The 17356-nt window shown below is 43.8% G+C and overlaps 1 protein-coding gene across 1 annotated transcript in view; it reads left to right on the plus strand.

Annotated features, from left to right (window-relative positions):
* Positions 1 to 6131: 6131 nt before the first annotated feature.
* LOC120643031 (ELMO domain-containing protein A-like) overlaps positions 6132 to 17356 on the plus strand; it is a 33640-nt gene continuing 22415 nt past the window's right edge. The window contains exons 1-3 of the mRNA XM_039919571.1: positions 6132 to 6233; positions 6408 to 6476; positions 6900 to 6954. Coding sequence (XP_039775505.1) covers positions 6132 to 6233; positions 6408 to 6476; positions 6900 to 6954 — 226 coding nt within the window. The remainder of the gene's footprint in view (positions 6234 to 6407; positions 6477 to 6899; positions 6955 to 17356) is intronic.

Genomic DNA, 17356 nt, shown 5'->3' on the forward strand with positions numbered 1-17356 from the left:
CGTTGTCCTAACTAAGGGTGCTTTGATTTTAAAATATAAAATAAAATATCCTTTCACTTTGGACAGTTTTGTATTAGAAAAAAAAATTAGGAAACACTCTGCACCCACAGTGGGTGTCAGTATCGTCGATTTTTTAGAAAAAATATAAGGCTGAGAAGATTGGTGGGGTTTGTGGTTTTCTACTTGGTTAGAAGGATTATGTTAATAATGTTGATATTAATTTAATATACCATTTTATTACTATAACATTAAGTAATTATTAATTTTATTTCTTTCACAAGACTAAGTTTTTAGCCATATTAAATAGACAATATGTTGAAGGATACTTTTTTTCTCTTGTTGCAATGCGCGGGCATTTTGCTAGTATATTAAACATGGATCAGGCTAACATACGGCCGACAGTAAGCTAGCCCCGTCGTACGGCCGTTCCTTTTAGGGAAAGTCACTAATAGCAATTTCCTATTGTGGCAATCTTTCTGCTTTGAAAAAGATCGTAGTTTCAATACTGAGTGTCCAAATCAAAATCCGATTACACAGTTGTACTCATTTCAACAAGTGCTTTGAAATAAAATCCCACACCATTATGTTTCAAATATATATTTTTTCATGTCAGAAAATGCTTTTTAGTGTATTCTAATTTGCTTATGAACTTTGCAAAAGTTGCTCATCATTTTACAAAATATTGCTCGACTCCTCTACATTTAGTTAAGTGGATATTGATGTTGGTATTTAGAAGATAATTGGATGATGTGATTAGAGGATGTTGGCAAATAATTGTGTTAGGGTAGGTGGATATTTATTGCATGATCAGTAATGGGTAAATTTAGCAAGTCAATTGAGTATTTTTTTATTTTTCTAATCTATGTAAGTAATTTATGTGTATTTGAAAAATATTGTTGAAACATATGCAAGTGATGTCTTGTTAAGGTCTTTTCAAAAGAAATACAGCTGTGCAATTAAAATTTAAATTTGACGAACGGTACGAAAACTACAGCTATTTTAAAAAAGAGCAATAGGATAAATGCTTCTCCGTGAACTGCTCCTCACAGATGCATGTGGCCATGCAGTCAAGTTATCAATAAGATCAACCAGACCCATTACATTTTGAAGTGCTGTAGACCGGTGGTCCCGGGAATTACAAGAGAAAAAAGCTGAACTGTGATTGTTCACAGCTTTTGCCTGTAGTGCAAGGCAATGTGCAAACCTATTCTTCTAGTATCTGCTAATCTTAATCACCTTAAAGCACAACTATTTTGGAGGCATAAATTGTGAAAGCAGAGGCCTTAGCCTCCAAAAAGGGGCTGCAGCTTCCCTGTTCCCTTTGCGTGTCTCCATGCGTGTCCCCGGACACATGGAGGGCATCCATTTGCTTCTTCCAGGAGTTGGGCCCTCCTTTTCTGTCCACTGCCATCAGAGAAAACGGTGTCATTCCGTTCTATGTTTTTCCTCTTTCCTGTTTGATTTGGGATCCAGGAAGCTCGAGTTCGGTAGCGGGAGCCTCAATTCTTTAGTGCTTGGTTCGATTTAGGTGGATAGGGCCGTGAATTCTGCTACGGCTTCTAGATTTTGGTGGTGCAAAGTACAATTTTGATGGTTGAAACATCAATTCTTGTTGCGTTAATTTCGATTTGAGTTTCCAGGGTTCAGGACCTTGATTATTGCTGCGTAATTTTGGTTTGGGTGGATATAGTACCTTGAACCTACAAATCGAGAACCTACAACTCGAATCTGTTAGGTCTAGGCCACCTAAATCAAAATCAGAGAAACATGAATGAAGACCTTCTTCACCATAAAAAATTGAGTTCAAGCAGCTGGAATTGGGAGGATTCAATCACCAAAAATCTGGTGCCTGCCATCGAGTTCAAGCTTGCTGCTGCCCAAATCGAACTTCTTACTGCCCAAGATCACGCAACCCAAATTGAGCATGTTGCCCTCGAGCTTCAAGTTCCCATCACTAAATCGAGTCCTGATGCCTTGTGCCAGATAGAGCGGGGGTGACGGTGTTGGAAATATGCTCTAGAGGTAATCATATTTTCTTGTATTCATGATTAATAAAGTGTTCTTTGAATATCCATGGATGACAACTTGTATTGATTAATGCTTAGGTGAAGTATTTGTGAAACTCTTTACTTGTATGGATATTCTAAAATGTTCCTAGTCGGAGTTCATGTGAGGACACACATGAATATTAGACTGACACATGTATTAGTTGATTGACTATGTTTCACAAGTCATGGACATGGGGATGTCAAACTAAAAATGTGGTCTCATGTGAGACATGAGACTGAACTGACCCAACACGAGATGATGACTTCTCATTACACAATATGTACGCTGTGTCCTAAGACCTGAGATCGTCGTATGTACTTAAGATGTGAACCGACTTACTTAGGAGCCATCAAACGCTACACCGTAACTGTATAGTTATAAAGGTGGCTTTTGGGTCTGTCAAGAAGCATGCTGTGAGACATGGTCAGTTAAGATGAGATTTGCCCCTCTCTGCAAGAGAGAGATATCTCTGGGCCCCTCGAGTGATTCGGATCAGGAAATACATGGCCATGCTGGGGGTTAAGAGTTAACAAAGGATTTCGAATCACAGGATCGAGAAAAAGCGGTTGGCTTGGAGCTAGACCAAATATCATGAGGCAAAAAGAACAGCATGTATATGACATTGTGACGGCTCGTTTGATATGATCTTTGCGTGCATATAGGAGTTGACATGTCTTGCTTTGGGCCGAGTAAGAGTACTCGGGCCATGTCTATTCGCTTGTGAGCTCATAGGGTCACACACTTAAGGAAAAGAAACCTAATAAGAATGAGATCCAAATTAGACTGGATTTAGGTGCACTAATGGGCCTCTCAGGCCCAAAGAAGGCGCCCAAGAGGAGCCCACCTAAGGGAGCGCCCAGGGGCTATAAAAGCAAGGGGAAGGGGGCACCCAAGGCTAACCCTACCCTTTTCTCACGAGTGAGCAGTACCCTGCTACAGTACCTGCGTGTGAACAGTAGTAATTTCTGGATATGAGTAGAAAATTTTTGTTTTTCTGTGCCCGTTTCCCTTCAGACGGACCCGGAACCGTTCTGTTTTCTCAAGCGCCAGGCTGTTGGCAGAAAAAAAGGGCCCAGCTCCGGGAGGAAACAGTACCAATGAGCTCCACGTGTGAGGAGACACCAATCGGGACACCAAAAGGGGACAGGCAAGCCCCGGCCCCAAAAAGGAGCCTCCTCCTCTTTTTTGCAACTGAAGGACTGCTTCCCTGCTGTCAGTATGAAATGCAACAGACTCTCATCTGAAGAACTTGCTTGGATGGTTCCAGAATCCAACAAATCTGAACAAAAAAAATACCCGTTAACAAGAGCAGCGTGGTCAGCTTATTCCTTAATGGTCAGCCAAGGAAGAAAAATTTTGCAGACAAAGAAAGGGAGGGATGGATGGTTGTGCGGCATGAGCTGGCGGCGTGCCTAAAACCCGCGCCGGTCGCCAACATGGGGGAGAGCATAGAGAGAGAAATAGCATGCCTTGAGCTGGCATAGTTTCCAGCGACGATCCGCGGAGGGCAGGGCAGGGCTGGGCTGGGGTGGGGTGGTCGACGGAGAGATTGGGGAACCTGGAATAATCCATTCCCAATTCTCCAATCTCTTCCCTCCCTTCCCTTCGTCAATCTCCAGCTCTCATCCAGCAGCAACAGGAAGAGAACGCAGGATCCTGTGTATGCCTCCTCCAAAACGACCAGCAACAAATAGCAAGGGGGCAGAGGGATACGCATACGCATGTGTGTTCATGGATCATGGTTCCCCACTTAGCTCCTGATGCGCCGCCCTCGTCCCCACACATTGATTGATCGATTGATTACTAGCTGGTCCATTCACATTGACAAAGAGTGCCTCCTTCAATTTGATGGGCATTCCGTTGACATCTCAACTCCAACGCCAACAGGTACCACTAGGTAAACCGCGCGCTACGCCGCACCCACTTGAAAATATAGAGCAAAATAGTTAATGTGTTGATGGTTACATATGCATATAGAGCAGAAAGAAAGATATGTTGGAGGGCGTGACAATAGACTGATTGTTGCGTATGGTGGGCCGGAAGGAGCGAACACCAAATGCATACCCCACATCGGACTTCCTCTCTCAGGGAAGCACGTCGGGCTTCCACTCTCCGAGGACACATGTTGCTCGGGAGCGTCCGATTGCTCTCAGCTCTTCCCCTCCACGGTGCATAGGAGTAAGATGAACAGGGCTTCTAGGGGCTTCTTTGTAATTTTCTTTTTCTTTGAGGTTCTATTTGTAAGTTTAGGGAGGTGCACTGTGCTCCAACTTTTCTAATATACCTTCCCTTTCGCAAAAAAAAATGTATGCCAGTATGCCACCCACAGTCTTCTCGAAGCCTCTGCAACTAAGCAGCACCACAAAAGTCGCAACACACCTGATGAAAATAGGGAGCCCCATACTCACGAGCAGCTAGCGTCGCAACATGAGAAAGACACCCAAAAAGCATGAAAGAATTAATTGATTAGCAATTTTTTGATATTTAGCAAGCACAAACTGCAGTAACTCATTAGCCACCATATAAAAAAAAGCAGCACCATCTAGCACGAAGCTGGGCTGCTTTGTACCAGCACACAATAATACTTGAAGGTCTATATTACATTTCACTGAAAATAAATCTGATCTTTACACAGCACAATCCGATATTTCAGATGTACATGAACCATTCCTACTTATGCCCTGCTCTGTACTAGAAAAACATGAGCCCAGCTAACAAACGACGAACAAAAGCACAAGCACAAGCATCGAACAAAACTAACAAACGACGAACATATATCAGCTAAACTAGGAGGACGAACTTGACTGGAACAACGCAGAGAGACAGTGAACAGCAGGAGAACTGGTCCAGCCGGCCGACGAACAGAGCACAGGCAGGCAAGCGAAACATCAGGCATCCATGGAAACATAGAAGGCAAACATCAGCCATCCATGAAAGGAACACCAGGAAGAAAGAAAAGCCTTAACTCGCCCAGATCTGGAACTCACCACAAGGCGCAGAGAGGGCGGACGCACGGCAGGCGACAGGCGCTGCTCCGCCGGGAGGCCCAGCTCATTTCCCCTCCTAGCTCTTTTCCCCACTAAAGCCCATATCTGGAACTCACCGTAGAGGCAGTGCAGGCGAGGGGCGGTGCTCGTGCTCCGACGGGAGTTGGGAGCCGCGCCTCGCCACCGCCGGCCGACGCACCAGCGCTGGACCTCCTCCTCGTCCACCGTAGCTCTCAACTCCACTGAAGCCCAGCTCTCCCCACCCTCCTCCGGCGCCTCCGTGGAGAAAAAGGCGAACGAAAGAGATAGCGGGTGGGAGCCACGAGGGGGTGCGCGGCGTGGCGTGGGCCCAACAAAGGACCGGAGTCGGCGCATTGGAGACGGTGACGTCTCGTGGACGGGAAGCGGCCACGTGCGTGAACCGGCGGGGACAAATTCCAGAGCCAGCATCGGGCTGTCCACCGAGACACGTGTCAGCTCCATGTTATCCAATTGCTCCCAAGCCTTCCCTCCCACGGCGTATATGAGTTAGAGTATGTACATGTACATCACAACTGCAGGCTCATATGCCAATGTACAATTCTTCGGTTATCATCATTTCTGCAAATGTCAATGCATTTTCCGATCCATTTATGTACGCTGCATGTCAATGTTTGTGATGGAAGTTTGCATAGAAGCAGGCCATATTGAGGAAGATTGAAGCACATAATTCTTCTTAATGCACAAATCCATTTTAGTTTTGGTGTTCCAATAGTATATTGTTCATACAAATCACTAATATTTATTGACACACATCTGTTGCCATCTTGCTGAATTACCTGACGTGATAGCTATGTGATGTACATCATTTAATTTCCTTCCCAATAATACACAATCTCTAATTTTGGATATTATTACTTCATATGTTTAAGCATGAAAGATTGCTTGTGTCTTAGGGAAATTATTAGTGATTCTTCCAAACACATTTTGTGTCGGTAGCGTGTCACATTATTTATGAACATTATTGGATATATGTTTCGATAGTACTAGTAACTATTGTAGTGTACTGATCCTTTCAATTGCTCCATGAATAACTTCATTGCAGTTGATGGTAGTATGGTTGGAAATAAGACATGGTTTGGAGGGCTCTTCAACAGCTCAGGCAAAAGGCGACAAGTCAGTGCAGAGAAGTTAGTGCTTGATCTGACCCCTCTTCAGGTACAGATTTTCTGCCATCACTAAAATGTGTTTAGGCAAAATACATGCGCCCTTAGAGGATTCTGGATGGTCTCTTCTCTCGTTGTAGGAAATGATATATAGAGAGTACATATAATGTTCATATCAAATTTCTTCTCTTCTTGCAACTGAAACAACCTTTTGTTAAATACTCAGGAACAGAGATTGCAAAAATTGAAGGAAAGGCTAAATGTACCTTATGATGAAACTCGGCCAGAACATCAGGTAAGAAACTTTAACTGGCTTCAGAACACTTAGTAATAGGGCTGAGTGCATCCCATGATGTAAAGGCTGGAATTGATTTTGTTATTTAAAAGAATGAATATGCTGCAAGACTATTTGTATGGATAGAAAAAGAGACATGAAAAGCTATAGTTTCAGCCCTGCGTGTTAAACTATCATGTAAATTTGCCATGATTTCAGTTCATTCTTGCAATAATCAGCACAATAATATGCTTCAACTTGCAACTAGTTACATTCATTCAGCACAATAATGTGCTTCAATTTGCAACTAAGTCCATTCAGCATCATGCATGGTATGCTTCAGCTTGCAACTGTATTTTGCTCTTTATTTTAGTATTTATACCTCATTGACTTGAAACAGATGTTGACTTGTGTATTTCGTTATCTTGTGAACTTTGACATTAGGAATCACTTAGGGCTCTTTGGAATGCCTCCTTTCCTCACTACCGGAAACCCTATTGTTGCCGAGTGCCGACCGCTTTGCCGAGTGCCAAAAGTCGAGCACTCGGCAACCAGGGAATATACCGAGTGTTATCCAGAAAACACTCGGCAACATTTTGACACTCGGCAAATTTACCTTTTGCCGAGTGCTGGAACGCAAACACACGGTAAAATTGGCTTTTGCCGAGTGCCGTGTTTGTAGCACTCGGCAAAGATAGCACGCGCCCGCCATGTGATCCAACACCGTCCCAACGCCGTTACGGAAGTAGTGTTTCCCGTGTGCCTTAACTCAAGCACTCGGCAAATGTGCTCCTTTGCCGAGTGTCAGGTTCACGGCAATCGGCATATTACGATTTTGCCGAGTGTCAGAGTCAAGGCACTCGGCAAACTAAAAAAAACTTTAGCTTCTACCTTCCAAACTTTTTGTTCTGTTATTATACTAGTCAAGGTACAACATATCGAAATTTGGTATATTTCTGTATAAGTTCCGTATATGTTATTAATTTGTTTCATTAAAATGCTATTTTTGGATAATTCAAATTGGAGCCGTAATTGATTCGAATAATATAGTATAATGAATGAAAAAAATTATATTCATGTTATTTAGTCCAATTTTGAGACATTGTCAATCAATTGAAAGGAAAATTTGAACATCTTGATCACGAAACGGGACAGAATGAGATGTTGACGAATAGATTTTAAATTCTACAAAAATCAAAAGTAGTCAAAGTCCATAAAATTTGTTATGATATCATGATAACATACAGGGAGTCTATAGAAAAAAATTGAGAAGGTTTTGTAAAAGTTGTCACGTATATCTCTTACGAAACGAAGTATCTCCGAAGAAGTTTCATAGAACCGAGATGTATTCTTTGAGATTATGATTCAGAGTGACGTTCGAATTGGGGTTTCACTTCATAAATTTTTTTATAGCTAATAGACATGATGGATTGTGTAATGTTAAATTTTGGTAATTTTCTGAATCCATTTGATAATTTCGCGAATTTTTTCCATCTATAGTATTTATAGTGATGTAACTTGAATTTAAACTAATAGTGCATGAAATAATGTAATTTTCTTCGTTGAAGCATGTGAAATTTTTTGTATAGGCAATAGACATCATGAACTGGTTCGTGTTAAATTTTGGTTATTTTTCTGATTAGGTAAATATTTTTTCAATTTTTTTGGCAAATGTAGAGAATTAGTTCCTATAATTTGACATTTAGTTATTAGTGATTGAAATAATGGAATATTTTTTATGGACACATGAAATAAGATTTGTTGAGTACATTTGATAATTAAATTTCGAATTATATTAAAAGAAATTCGTGATTTCAAATTTTGAATCGAAAGTACTAGAATTTAAATCAGAAAACAAAAAATGTTTGCCGAGTGCCATATCTGTGACACTCGGCAAACCCTGAGTATGCCGAGTGCCGCATCACTAGCACTCGGCAAACCCCGCATATGCCGAGTACTAGATCTAGCACTCGGCATACGCCGTCCCCCCCCCACTTAGCCGCACAACGCACACACGGACACACAACACACACACACACAATGCTGACAGTCACTCCACCTCCTCGCCGCCGCGTCGCAGCGCCGCCCCGCCAGCTCCACGCCACCGCGCCGCCGTGCCACCTGCACGCCACCATGCCACCGCGCCACCTGCACGCAGCCGCGCCACCCCGCCAGAGCGGCGTCGGCCCGCTGCGGCGCCGCCCCGCCCCGCCGCGTCCACGCCGGCCCCGCCCACGCCACATTCCGCGGCTGGCACGCCACCTCCAGGCCGGATTGACGCCGCCTCGACGCCGACCCCGCCCGCGCCACCTCCACGCCGCTCCGACGTCGTGCCACCGCGGGCCCAACACCTCCACGCCGGAGAGACGCCGCCTCGTGAGATCGGCTCTGCCCCGCCCGCCCGGCGCCTCCACGCCGTGGCACCTCGACGCCTGCCCCCGCCCGCCCGGCGCCTCCACGCCGCGGCACCTCGACGCCTGCCCCCGCCCGCCCGGCGCCTCCACGCCGCGGCACCTCGACGCCTGCCCCCGCCCGCCCGGCGCCTCCACGCCGCAGCACCTCGACGCCTGCCCCGCCCGCGGCACCTCGACGCCGGCCCCGCCCGCCGCGTGAGCTCGGCAAACCCAGCCCGCCATGGCAGCCGCGTGAGCTCGGCTCTGCAGCGCCGCGACGACACACTCCGCTGCCACCGCCGGCACCCTCCGCCGCCGCCACTGCCGCTGCGGACTGCCGCTGAGGAACAAGGTAAGTAGAATGAGATAATGCTAGGATTTTGCATTAGTGTTGTCAAATTAGAGATCTTCAAATATATATGCTATGTTTATTTTAGTGAGATAATGTACTGCAATGTGATGTAGAAACCGTGGCACTGGTCCTTTCTCTTCGCAGCATGTGATGTAGAAACCTTTTGTTTCACTTGACTAGCTGCTTTGCTCTTGCATGACCTGCGCCTGAACACTCCCCACAGATAGGGTTTCCCTTGGAAGGCTACAACACAACAGGATTTCTTAAGTGAACAGCAAAATATTAGCAGTAGATGTCTACACTATAAATCGCAAGAACTTAACTGCAAGAAAATAAATAACTTTTCAAGTGTAGTACTTGACAGTAGAAACAATTGCAATGCAAAATTGCGGTGACCAAATGCAAATGCAAAACAGGTTAATTTCTTTCTGCCAGTGCTTGATTTCTTTTGTTGACACTAATTTGACACCCTTTTTTCTTTTGTTGACAAGGGAGGTTGATTCACCGTCGTCGACTCGTTCACTTGGCCGCAAGCCGTCGTCGAGCAGCACCGACCGTCGAGCCCGTAGGTGAGCACGTGTACAAGACTTTGTTTTCGTATTCTATTCGTAGTTCTCGTAACCCAGTTAGGCGTCTCCTGTTCGAAATAGATATGGTTCGAAATATGCAGATTTTTACATATCTATGGCTGTATCTGTTTCGAATTGTCCACGTTATTTGGATAGCCCGATGATGCGTAGATGGGGTTAGTTTCCATGGTCCGCTCACATCCGAGACAGAATCTTGGCAACATCTCTCCATTGTTCTCCGGATACACAATCTCCCTTCCGGGATGTGTATCTGGAGAACAGTTGGGAGGTGCTGCCGAAATTCTGTCTTGGATAGGAGTGGATCATATAAACTGACCTCATCTACGCATAGTCAGGTGGGATTAAGACCTATCTTTACCTACTAGAGTCTAAGCCGAACGTCTACATGCATTTAAATTTGATAGTAGTCGCTGATATCTTGGAAGATAAACCGTGAGTGGATGTTGTGGCAGAACCGCCTAAATTATCCCGGCTCAAGTGCGCAGGCCATCACCATAAAGGTAACATTAGCTTAAACGCACTTCAAACTGAACAATTTTTGGTCTGTCGGGTAACGTCCCGATACAACCATCGATTCTTGGATCGAACAAGCATACCCCGCACGAAGGCGAGTTCAGAGATATTACAACCACAATTTTACAACACAGGCATAGTAAAGATTACAAACCAGTTCAAACGATTATTTACAAAGCCAACTTAAGTAAAACAGTTATACAAGCCATAAGTATAAGTTCAGAGTTTAAAACAGCGGACGATAAAACACGACGACTACAACACGTCGTAAAAGTATACCAGGCTAGCCCAAACATGGTATCACTCGTCATAGTCAATGCCGGCCGAAGACGTATCCCACTCTACGGACCAGCCAGGAGGCAACGAGCAAGGATAGGTCAAGCTAGCGATCTGATCCTCAAAACTCATACCTGAAAAAGGGTTTCAACAACAAGGCTGAGTATTCTAATACTCAGTAGGACTTAACCACCAACGGGTATAAGCAGCCCACCTTAGCTAGACTATGCAAGGCTTTGTGAGGCTCTGGTTTTCTTTTGCTGAAAAGCAATAAAGAGTATGTCCTTACTTTCAAGTTTTAGCTTTCAAGGTTCTAGTTGATTAACCGTTCTATGTAAGCAACTACTATCCAATCATGGTAGAATACTAAGCAAACATCAATATTGATTAAAGTATTGTTGCTCTTCTTACTCTGTGTGGCAAAGAGATCAAGCAGTCTCATTTCATCATGAGAGGCGGACGATTCTGAATCGAAATTCAACCTTGCAAGGATAACCTAGCACACACGTCTGGAACACCGTCGGGTCATTCCCAAACAACCGTTGACCTTTCTTTCCGGCTTGTGGATAGGAACACCCTCCCCGACTACAGGGCTCCAAGGTCCACCCTTCTACGAGGTCCACCCTTGTCCCTTGAAGTCGCAGTGTTGCGCAACATAAAAATAAAACCTATCCCTAAGAGAGAGTGTCAGGTATATCCACTCCTCGGTCCAATCGGCTACTAGGCTTGCCGCGTACCATATTGACGGCATGTGGCTAGTACTTTCAAAGACTTAACCAACGCTACCACACACCGCGACCTTAGCAAGTTCATTAACATAGACGGGGTCTCACATAAAGTCATGATATCGATCACAACCCCGTCCGTCGTCCTTATATTGATAACAGAAAGTAAACAAACAATTCCTATAAAGCTCGCGAGTGACAGGCAATCACTCGACTTTTACCGGTCCTATAAGCTTAACAAGTAGTCGAACTCAAATCTAGTATTCAGTACATGGGTACCTAGGATCATGCATCTAGGGTTTCATTTCAACTCCTAAGAACTGTAAATGCACAAATAAATAATACAGTAAATGATATTAATTTGAAGTATGGGTTATGTCCGGGGCTTGCCTTCTCGGTAGTTGCTAACTATTTCAGCTCTAGGCTCTTCCGAACTTTGGTCCGGGGCTGCAGTTAGTTCAGTAGTGTTTACTTGAACTTCGAGATCACCTCCGTCAGATTCCGGGATCAGCTCTTACGTCCCGTCCGATAAGGCAGTCGTGTCTATATGTAATGCAAGAACAACATTATAATCACACATGGGCAATCGTTTATAGAGTAGTTAAATATCAAATTTAACTACACAAGGCATCATGATCAACAACACAAACAAGTTATACTAATTTCATTAACAAGTGGGGGTGGTTTCTTATAACAAGCAAGTCATGGATTGCTAATAAAACAACAACTCAAATCACAAACAGAATTAAATTCTGCCAAAACTACACTAAACAGAACCTGAACAAAGTAATCTACCCTGTAAAAATCATGCCAAGACATGTAGCCATTTAATCACAATAAATCATTCATGCAGGCAACACCTAGCACAAGCTTGAATTATACAGGTCAAACTATAGTAAAATAGAAGCTCAAAATTTAACAGGAGGTTGACACCAAAAAGAACTAGCAACTGCGAAGTTTTCATGATTTTATCTATAAAGGAATAAATATGAGAAAATAAACAAAACAGACAACAGATTAGTAAGATTTATTTTTAGCCCCTGATCTAGCCAAGAACTGAAGTTCAAACTTCCTAGACAAGCTAAGATACTCAAGATGTACACTCAGGAATAATTTCAGGATTTAACAAGAACAGAAACTATTTACCATAAATAAAGTCTAATAAACAAGGATTAAATCAAATAAATAGCTACACAAGAGAACTAATCATGAAATTTTTACAGAAAAGCTAGTGTTACATATGTAAACTACCATAAAAGTTTTACTGCAAGACATGGCTTTATGCAGTAGTTAAGAAAAAGATGAAAACAACTAATATTTATGCACTAGAAACACAAATCAAAATCTACAGCAAAAACTTGCAACTAAAGCCTAACATATTATGGTTCTACTGCATAGATATCTTCAAGAGGATTCTAAAACATCAAGATTTGCTATTTTACAAATTTTCTACGAATTGATATTGAATTTCAAAGTTCAGTGAAAAACATTACAAAGCAGTCCCTAAGGCACTATTCAACTGAGTCTAGGCCTATTCAAAAACCCCCTGGGTTTTCTTTCCTTTCAACCCGAGGTCCCTGGGCCGGGTCAGAGAGGGGAGGCGGCGGTTGACCGGCCGTTTCCCGGCGAGGGGCTCACCGGCGGCGAGGGTGGAGGGGTGTGGGAGCTTCACGGGTTCAAGGCACACCACAGGGTGGTCTTGGGGTGCGGGGAGGGGCTCGGAGGTGGCGGCTCGACGGAGCAGGGCGGCTCGGCGGCGGAGGCAAGCGACGGCGAGGGTGCTCCGGTGAGGATTGGGCGAGGGGAAGCGGTCTGGGAGTTGCGCGAGGATGAGGCGCGGCTAAAGGTGGGGGCTATTGGGGTGGAGCGGTTCTGGGGTGGAGGCTCCGCGGCGGGGTGAGCTCGCCGGCGTTCCAGCGGGGCGGCGGCGGTGTTCTGCGGTGTGGGAGCGGGGAGAGAGCAAAAGGGCGGTAGGAATCGGTTTCTGGGGTATTTGTAGGGCTCGGGCGCACGCTAGAAGAGTGCGGCAGCCACTGCAGCGGGCTCTCCACCGCGACGGCGAGGTGGCGGCGGCGCGGGCGCTTCTGGACTCGGCGGCGCGCGTGGCACGGCCGGGGAGCTCCAGCGCGAGGCAACAGGAGGGGGAGGAGGAGCGGTGCGACGCGTGGGTGCCAGCGCGAGGCGGAGTAATGGCCGGGAAAGCTTTCCCCGGCGCCGGCGGTGGAGCTGTCGGTGGATGGCGGCGAGAAGCAGAGCAGGGAGGTGGAAGATGGGGATAAGGATGATTTTGCAATTTCCAAAAATTCCAGGGACTAGTCTGTAAACAAGCAATAACTTTTAAACCAAAGCTCAAATGGAAAAGTGCCCAACATGAAAGTTATTCAACTTTTCAAGATCTACAACTTTGATGTTGTGCAAAATTTTATTTGACCAAAGATTCAAGAGCTAAAATTAAAAACATAGAAAGGAATTTGAATTCTAGGAAATTTGTCTTTTTCAAAGCAATTTCACTTCAAATGTAGACTTACAAGCAAAAATGGCTACCATGCATTAAATGCACTGAAATTTTACAAAAACACCCTCCACAAAAGCTATATTCAAAAATAACTATATAAAGGACCTTGCATAAAATCGTAATTACACATATAACCTTTCATAATTACAAAAAGATCCTTTTTAAGTAATTCAAGCACATGATGCATAGCAAACATACACAATTACTGTGCAAACACCTTTTCAATTACTGTGCAGACACCTAGGGTGTTACAGCCTTCCCCCCTAAAAGGAATCTCGTCCCGAGATTACAGGAAGAAAAGGATGCAAAGAATTGGTACCTGGATTGGTTCTAAGAAAGTCGGGAAAGTTTCTTTGGAGAAAATTTTCAGTCTCCCAAGTAGCTTCTTCTACAGTATGCTGATTCCACTGGATTTTGTACATTTTAACTTTCTCCCTTCTAGTACTTCTTTCTTTGGTGTCAAGAATCTTGATCGGATACTCCTTATAAGAGAGATCGGATTCAATCTCGATATCCTGTGGTTCAAGGATCTCAGTAGGTACCCTGGTGCACTTCTGGAGTTGTGATACATGGAAGACATCATGAATGGCAGCAAACTGAGATGGAAGACGAAGTCGGTAGGCAACGGGTCCACAAGTTTCGATAATTTCAAATGGTCCGATGTATCGGGGTGCTAATTTCCCTTTTACGCCAAAGCGTTGAACACCTTTAGTAGGAGATACTCGCAAATATACGAAGTCCCCTACCTCAAATTGTAAAGGATCTCTTCTTTTGTCTGCATAACTTTTCTGTCTTGATTGAGCTACTTTAAGATTAACCTGGATAACTCTGACTTGCTCCTCTGCCTCAGAGACTAAATCTGGCCCAAAAATTTTGCGTTCTCCAGCTTGTGACCAATTCAAAGGAGTTCGACACCTTCGACTGTATAATGCTTCAAATGGTGCCAATTGCAAGCTGGATTGATAACTGTTATTATATGAAAACTCTGCCAGTGCTAGGCATTTAACCCAATTCTTGCCATATTGAATAGTACATGCCCTTAACATGTCTTCAAGGATTTGATTGATTCGTTCAGTTTGCCCATTTGTTTGTGGATGATAAGCTGAACTATGAATCAATTTTGTTCCAAGGGATTCTTGCATTTGCTCCCAGAAACATGCAATAAACTGAGGCCCACGATCAGAAATAATCGTCTTTGGAATTCCATGTAAACGAACAATCTGATCGAGATAAATCTCTGCGTACCTCTTGGCAGAATAAGTGGTGTGTACTGGAATAAAATGAGCAGTCTTGGTGAGTCTATCAACGATTACCCAAACAGAATCATGCTTATGAGGAGTAGTGGGTAGGCCAACGATAAAATCCATACTGATGTCCTCACATTTCCAGGATGGAATAGATAAAGGTTGGAGAGTACCAGCTACTTTCAAATGACTAGCTTTAACTCTTTGACAGACATCACACTCAGAAACATATCTGGCGATCTCTCTCTTCATTCGAGTCCACCAGAAGTTTTGTTTAAGATCGTGGTACATCTTGGTACCACCGGGATGAATCGAAAACTTCGATAGATGTGCTTCATCAAGGATTTGCTTTCTAAGCCGAGGATCCTTGGGTACAACTAGTCGAGATTCAAACCATAGAACTCCTCTATGATCCACTCAGAAACATTTATACTTTGCTTCTCCTTGTGATAACTTTCCTTGATGACCTTGATACCCTCATTATGTAATTGCCCCATGATGATGCTATCATGAAGTGTAGGCTCAAGGGATATATGGTTCAAACTTCCTTGAGGTACCATTTCTAGGTTTAATTTCATCATTTCCTGGCATAGAGTTTCATTGAATGGTTCTACAGATAGACAATGGCATTGTGACTTGCGGCTGAGTGCATCCGCAACCACATTAGCCTTTCCTGGATGATAATGCACTTCTAGATCATAATCCTTTATCAACTCTAGCCAGCGTCTCTGTCTCATGTTGAGATCAGCTTGAGTGAAGATATATTTGAGGCTCTTATGGTCAGTGTAAATATTACAGTGAGTCCCCATAAGATGATGTCTCCAAATCTTAAGAGCGTGAATGACAGCTGCTAACTCCAGATCATGGGTTGGATAATTCTTCTCATGATTCCGGAGAGCTCTTGATGCATAGGCAATAACCCGGTTATCCTGCATAAGCACACAACCAAGTCCCGTACCCGAAGCATCACAATAGACATCAAAAGGTTTGGTACTGTCCGGTGTAGCCAATACTGGAGCAGTAGTTAAACGTGCTTTGAGAGTTTGGAAAGCTTCTTCACATTTATCATTCCAAGCAAACTTCACTCCCTTCTTCAATAACTCCGTCATAGGCTTGGCTATTCTGGAGAAATCAGTAATGAACCGACGATAATATCCAGCTAAACCATGAAAACTGCGAATTTGATGAACTAAAATAGGAGATTCCCAATCCATCACTTCTTGTACTTTAGTTGGATCAATAGATATACCATCACTGGAGATAGTGTGGCCTAAGAATTTCACACTGTCCAACCAAAATTCACACTTGGAGAATTTGGCATAAAGATGATGATCCCGTAATCGTTGAAGAATGATACGCAAATGCTCAGCATGATCTTCTTCATTCTTAGAGTAGATCAAAATATCGTCAATGAAAACCACGACGAATTTATCCATCTCTGGCATAAAGACTGAATTCATCAAGTAAATAAAATATGCTGGGGCGTTGGTAAGGCCAAAAGACATAACCAGATATTCATATAGTCCATATCTGGTAGAGAAGGCAGTCTTTGGAATATCACAAGGCTTGATCTTTATTTGATGGTAACCAGAATGAAGATCAATCTTAGAGAAAACCTTAGCTCCAGCCAACTGGTCAAACAGAATATCAATGCGGGGAAGAGGATACTTATTTTTAATAGTGACCGCATTGAGTGGTCGATAGTCAACACACAGCCTCAAGCTGTTGTCCTTCTTCTTCACAAACAAGGCTGGACATCCCCAGGGTGAAGAACTTGGACGTATAAAGCCCTTGTCAAGAAGGTCTTGGAGTTGGACTTTCAATTCTACTAACTCATTTGGAGGCATTCGGTACGACCTCTTAGATATAGGGGCGGTACCGGGTTGAAGCTCAATGACAAACTCAATATCTCTATCAGGGGGCATTCCAGGCAAATCATCTGGAAACACATCTGCATACTCCCACACAATAGGGATATCTTCAAGTTTAAATTCTTTTGTGGCATATGCACAAGAGTTGAAGCACTCTCGTTGTGGTAGATAGAGTATGGTGGCTCCTTGGTGTGGTGAATCTATCTCGACAGCTCGGGAAGGGATATCTAACAGTACTTTATGCTTAGTCATCCAATCCATGCCCAAAATAACATCCATGCCTTCTAAATTCAACAAAATCAAATCTGTCTTTATCACTTTACTACCCAACTTAAGGGGTACATGTGTAGTGATTTGATTGGAAGCTATCTTCCCACCAGGAGTTGTTATCATAAAAGATCTCTTAGTATGACAAAAGTCCA

Source organism: Panicum virgatum, chromosome 7K, assembly GCF_016808335.1.
Source record: "Panicum virgatum strain AP13 chromosome 7K, P.virgatum_v5, whole genome shotgun sequence".
Lineage (NCBI taxonomy): Eukaryota > Viridiplantae > Streptophyta > Magnoliopsida > Poales > Poaceae > Panicum > Panicum virgatum.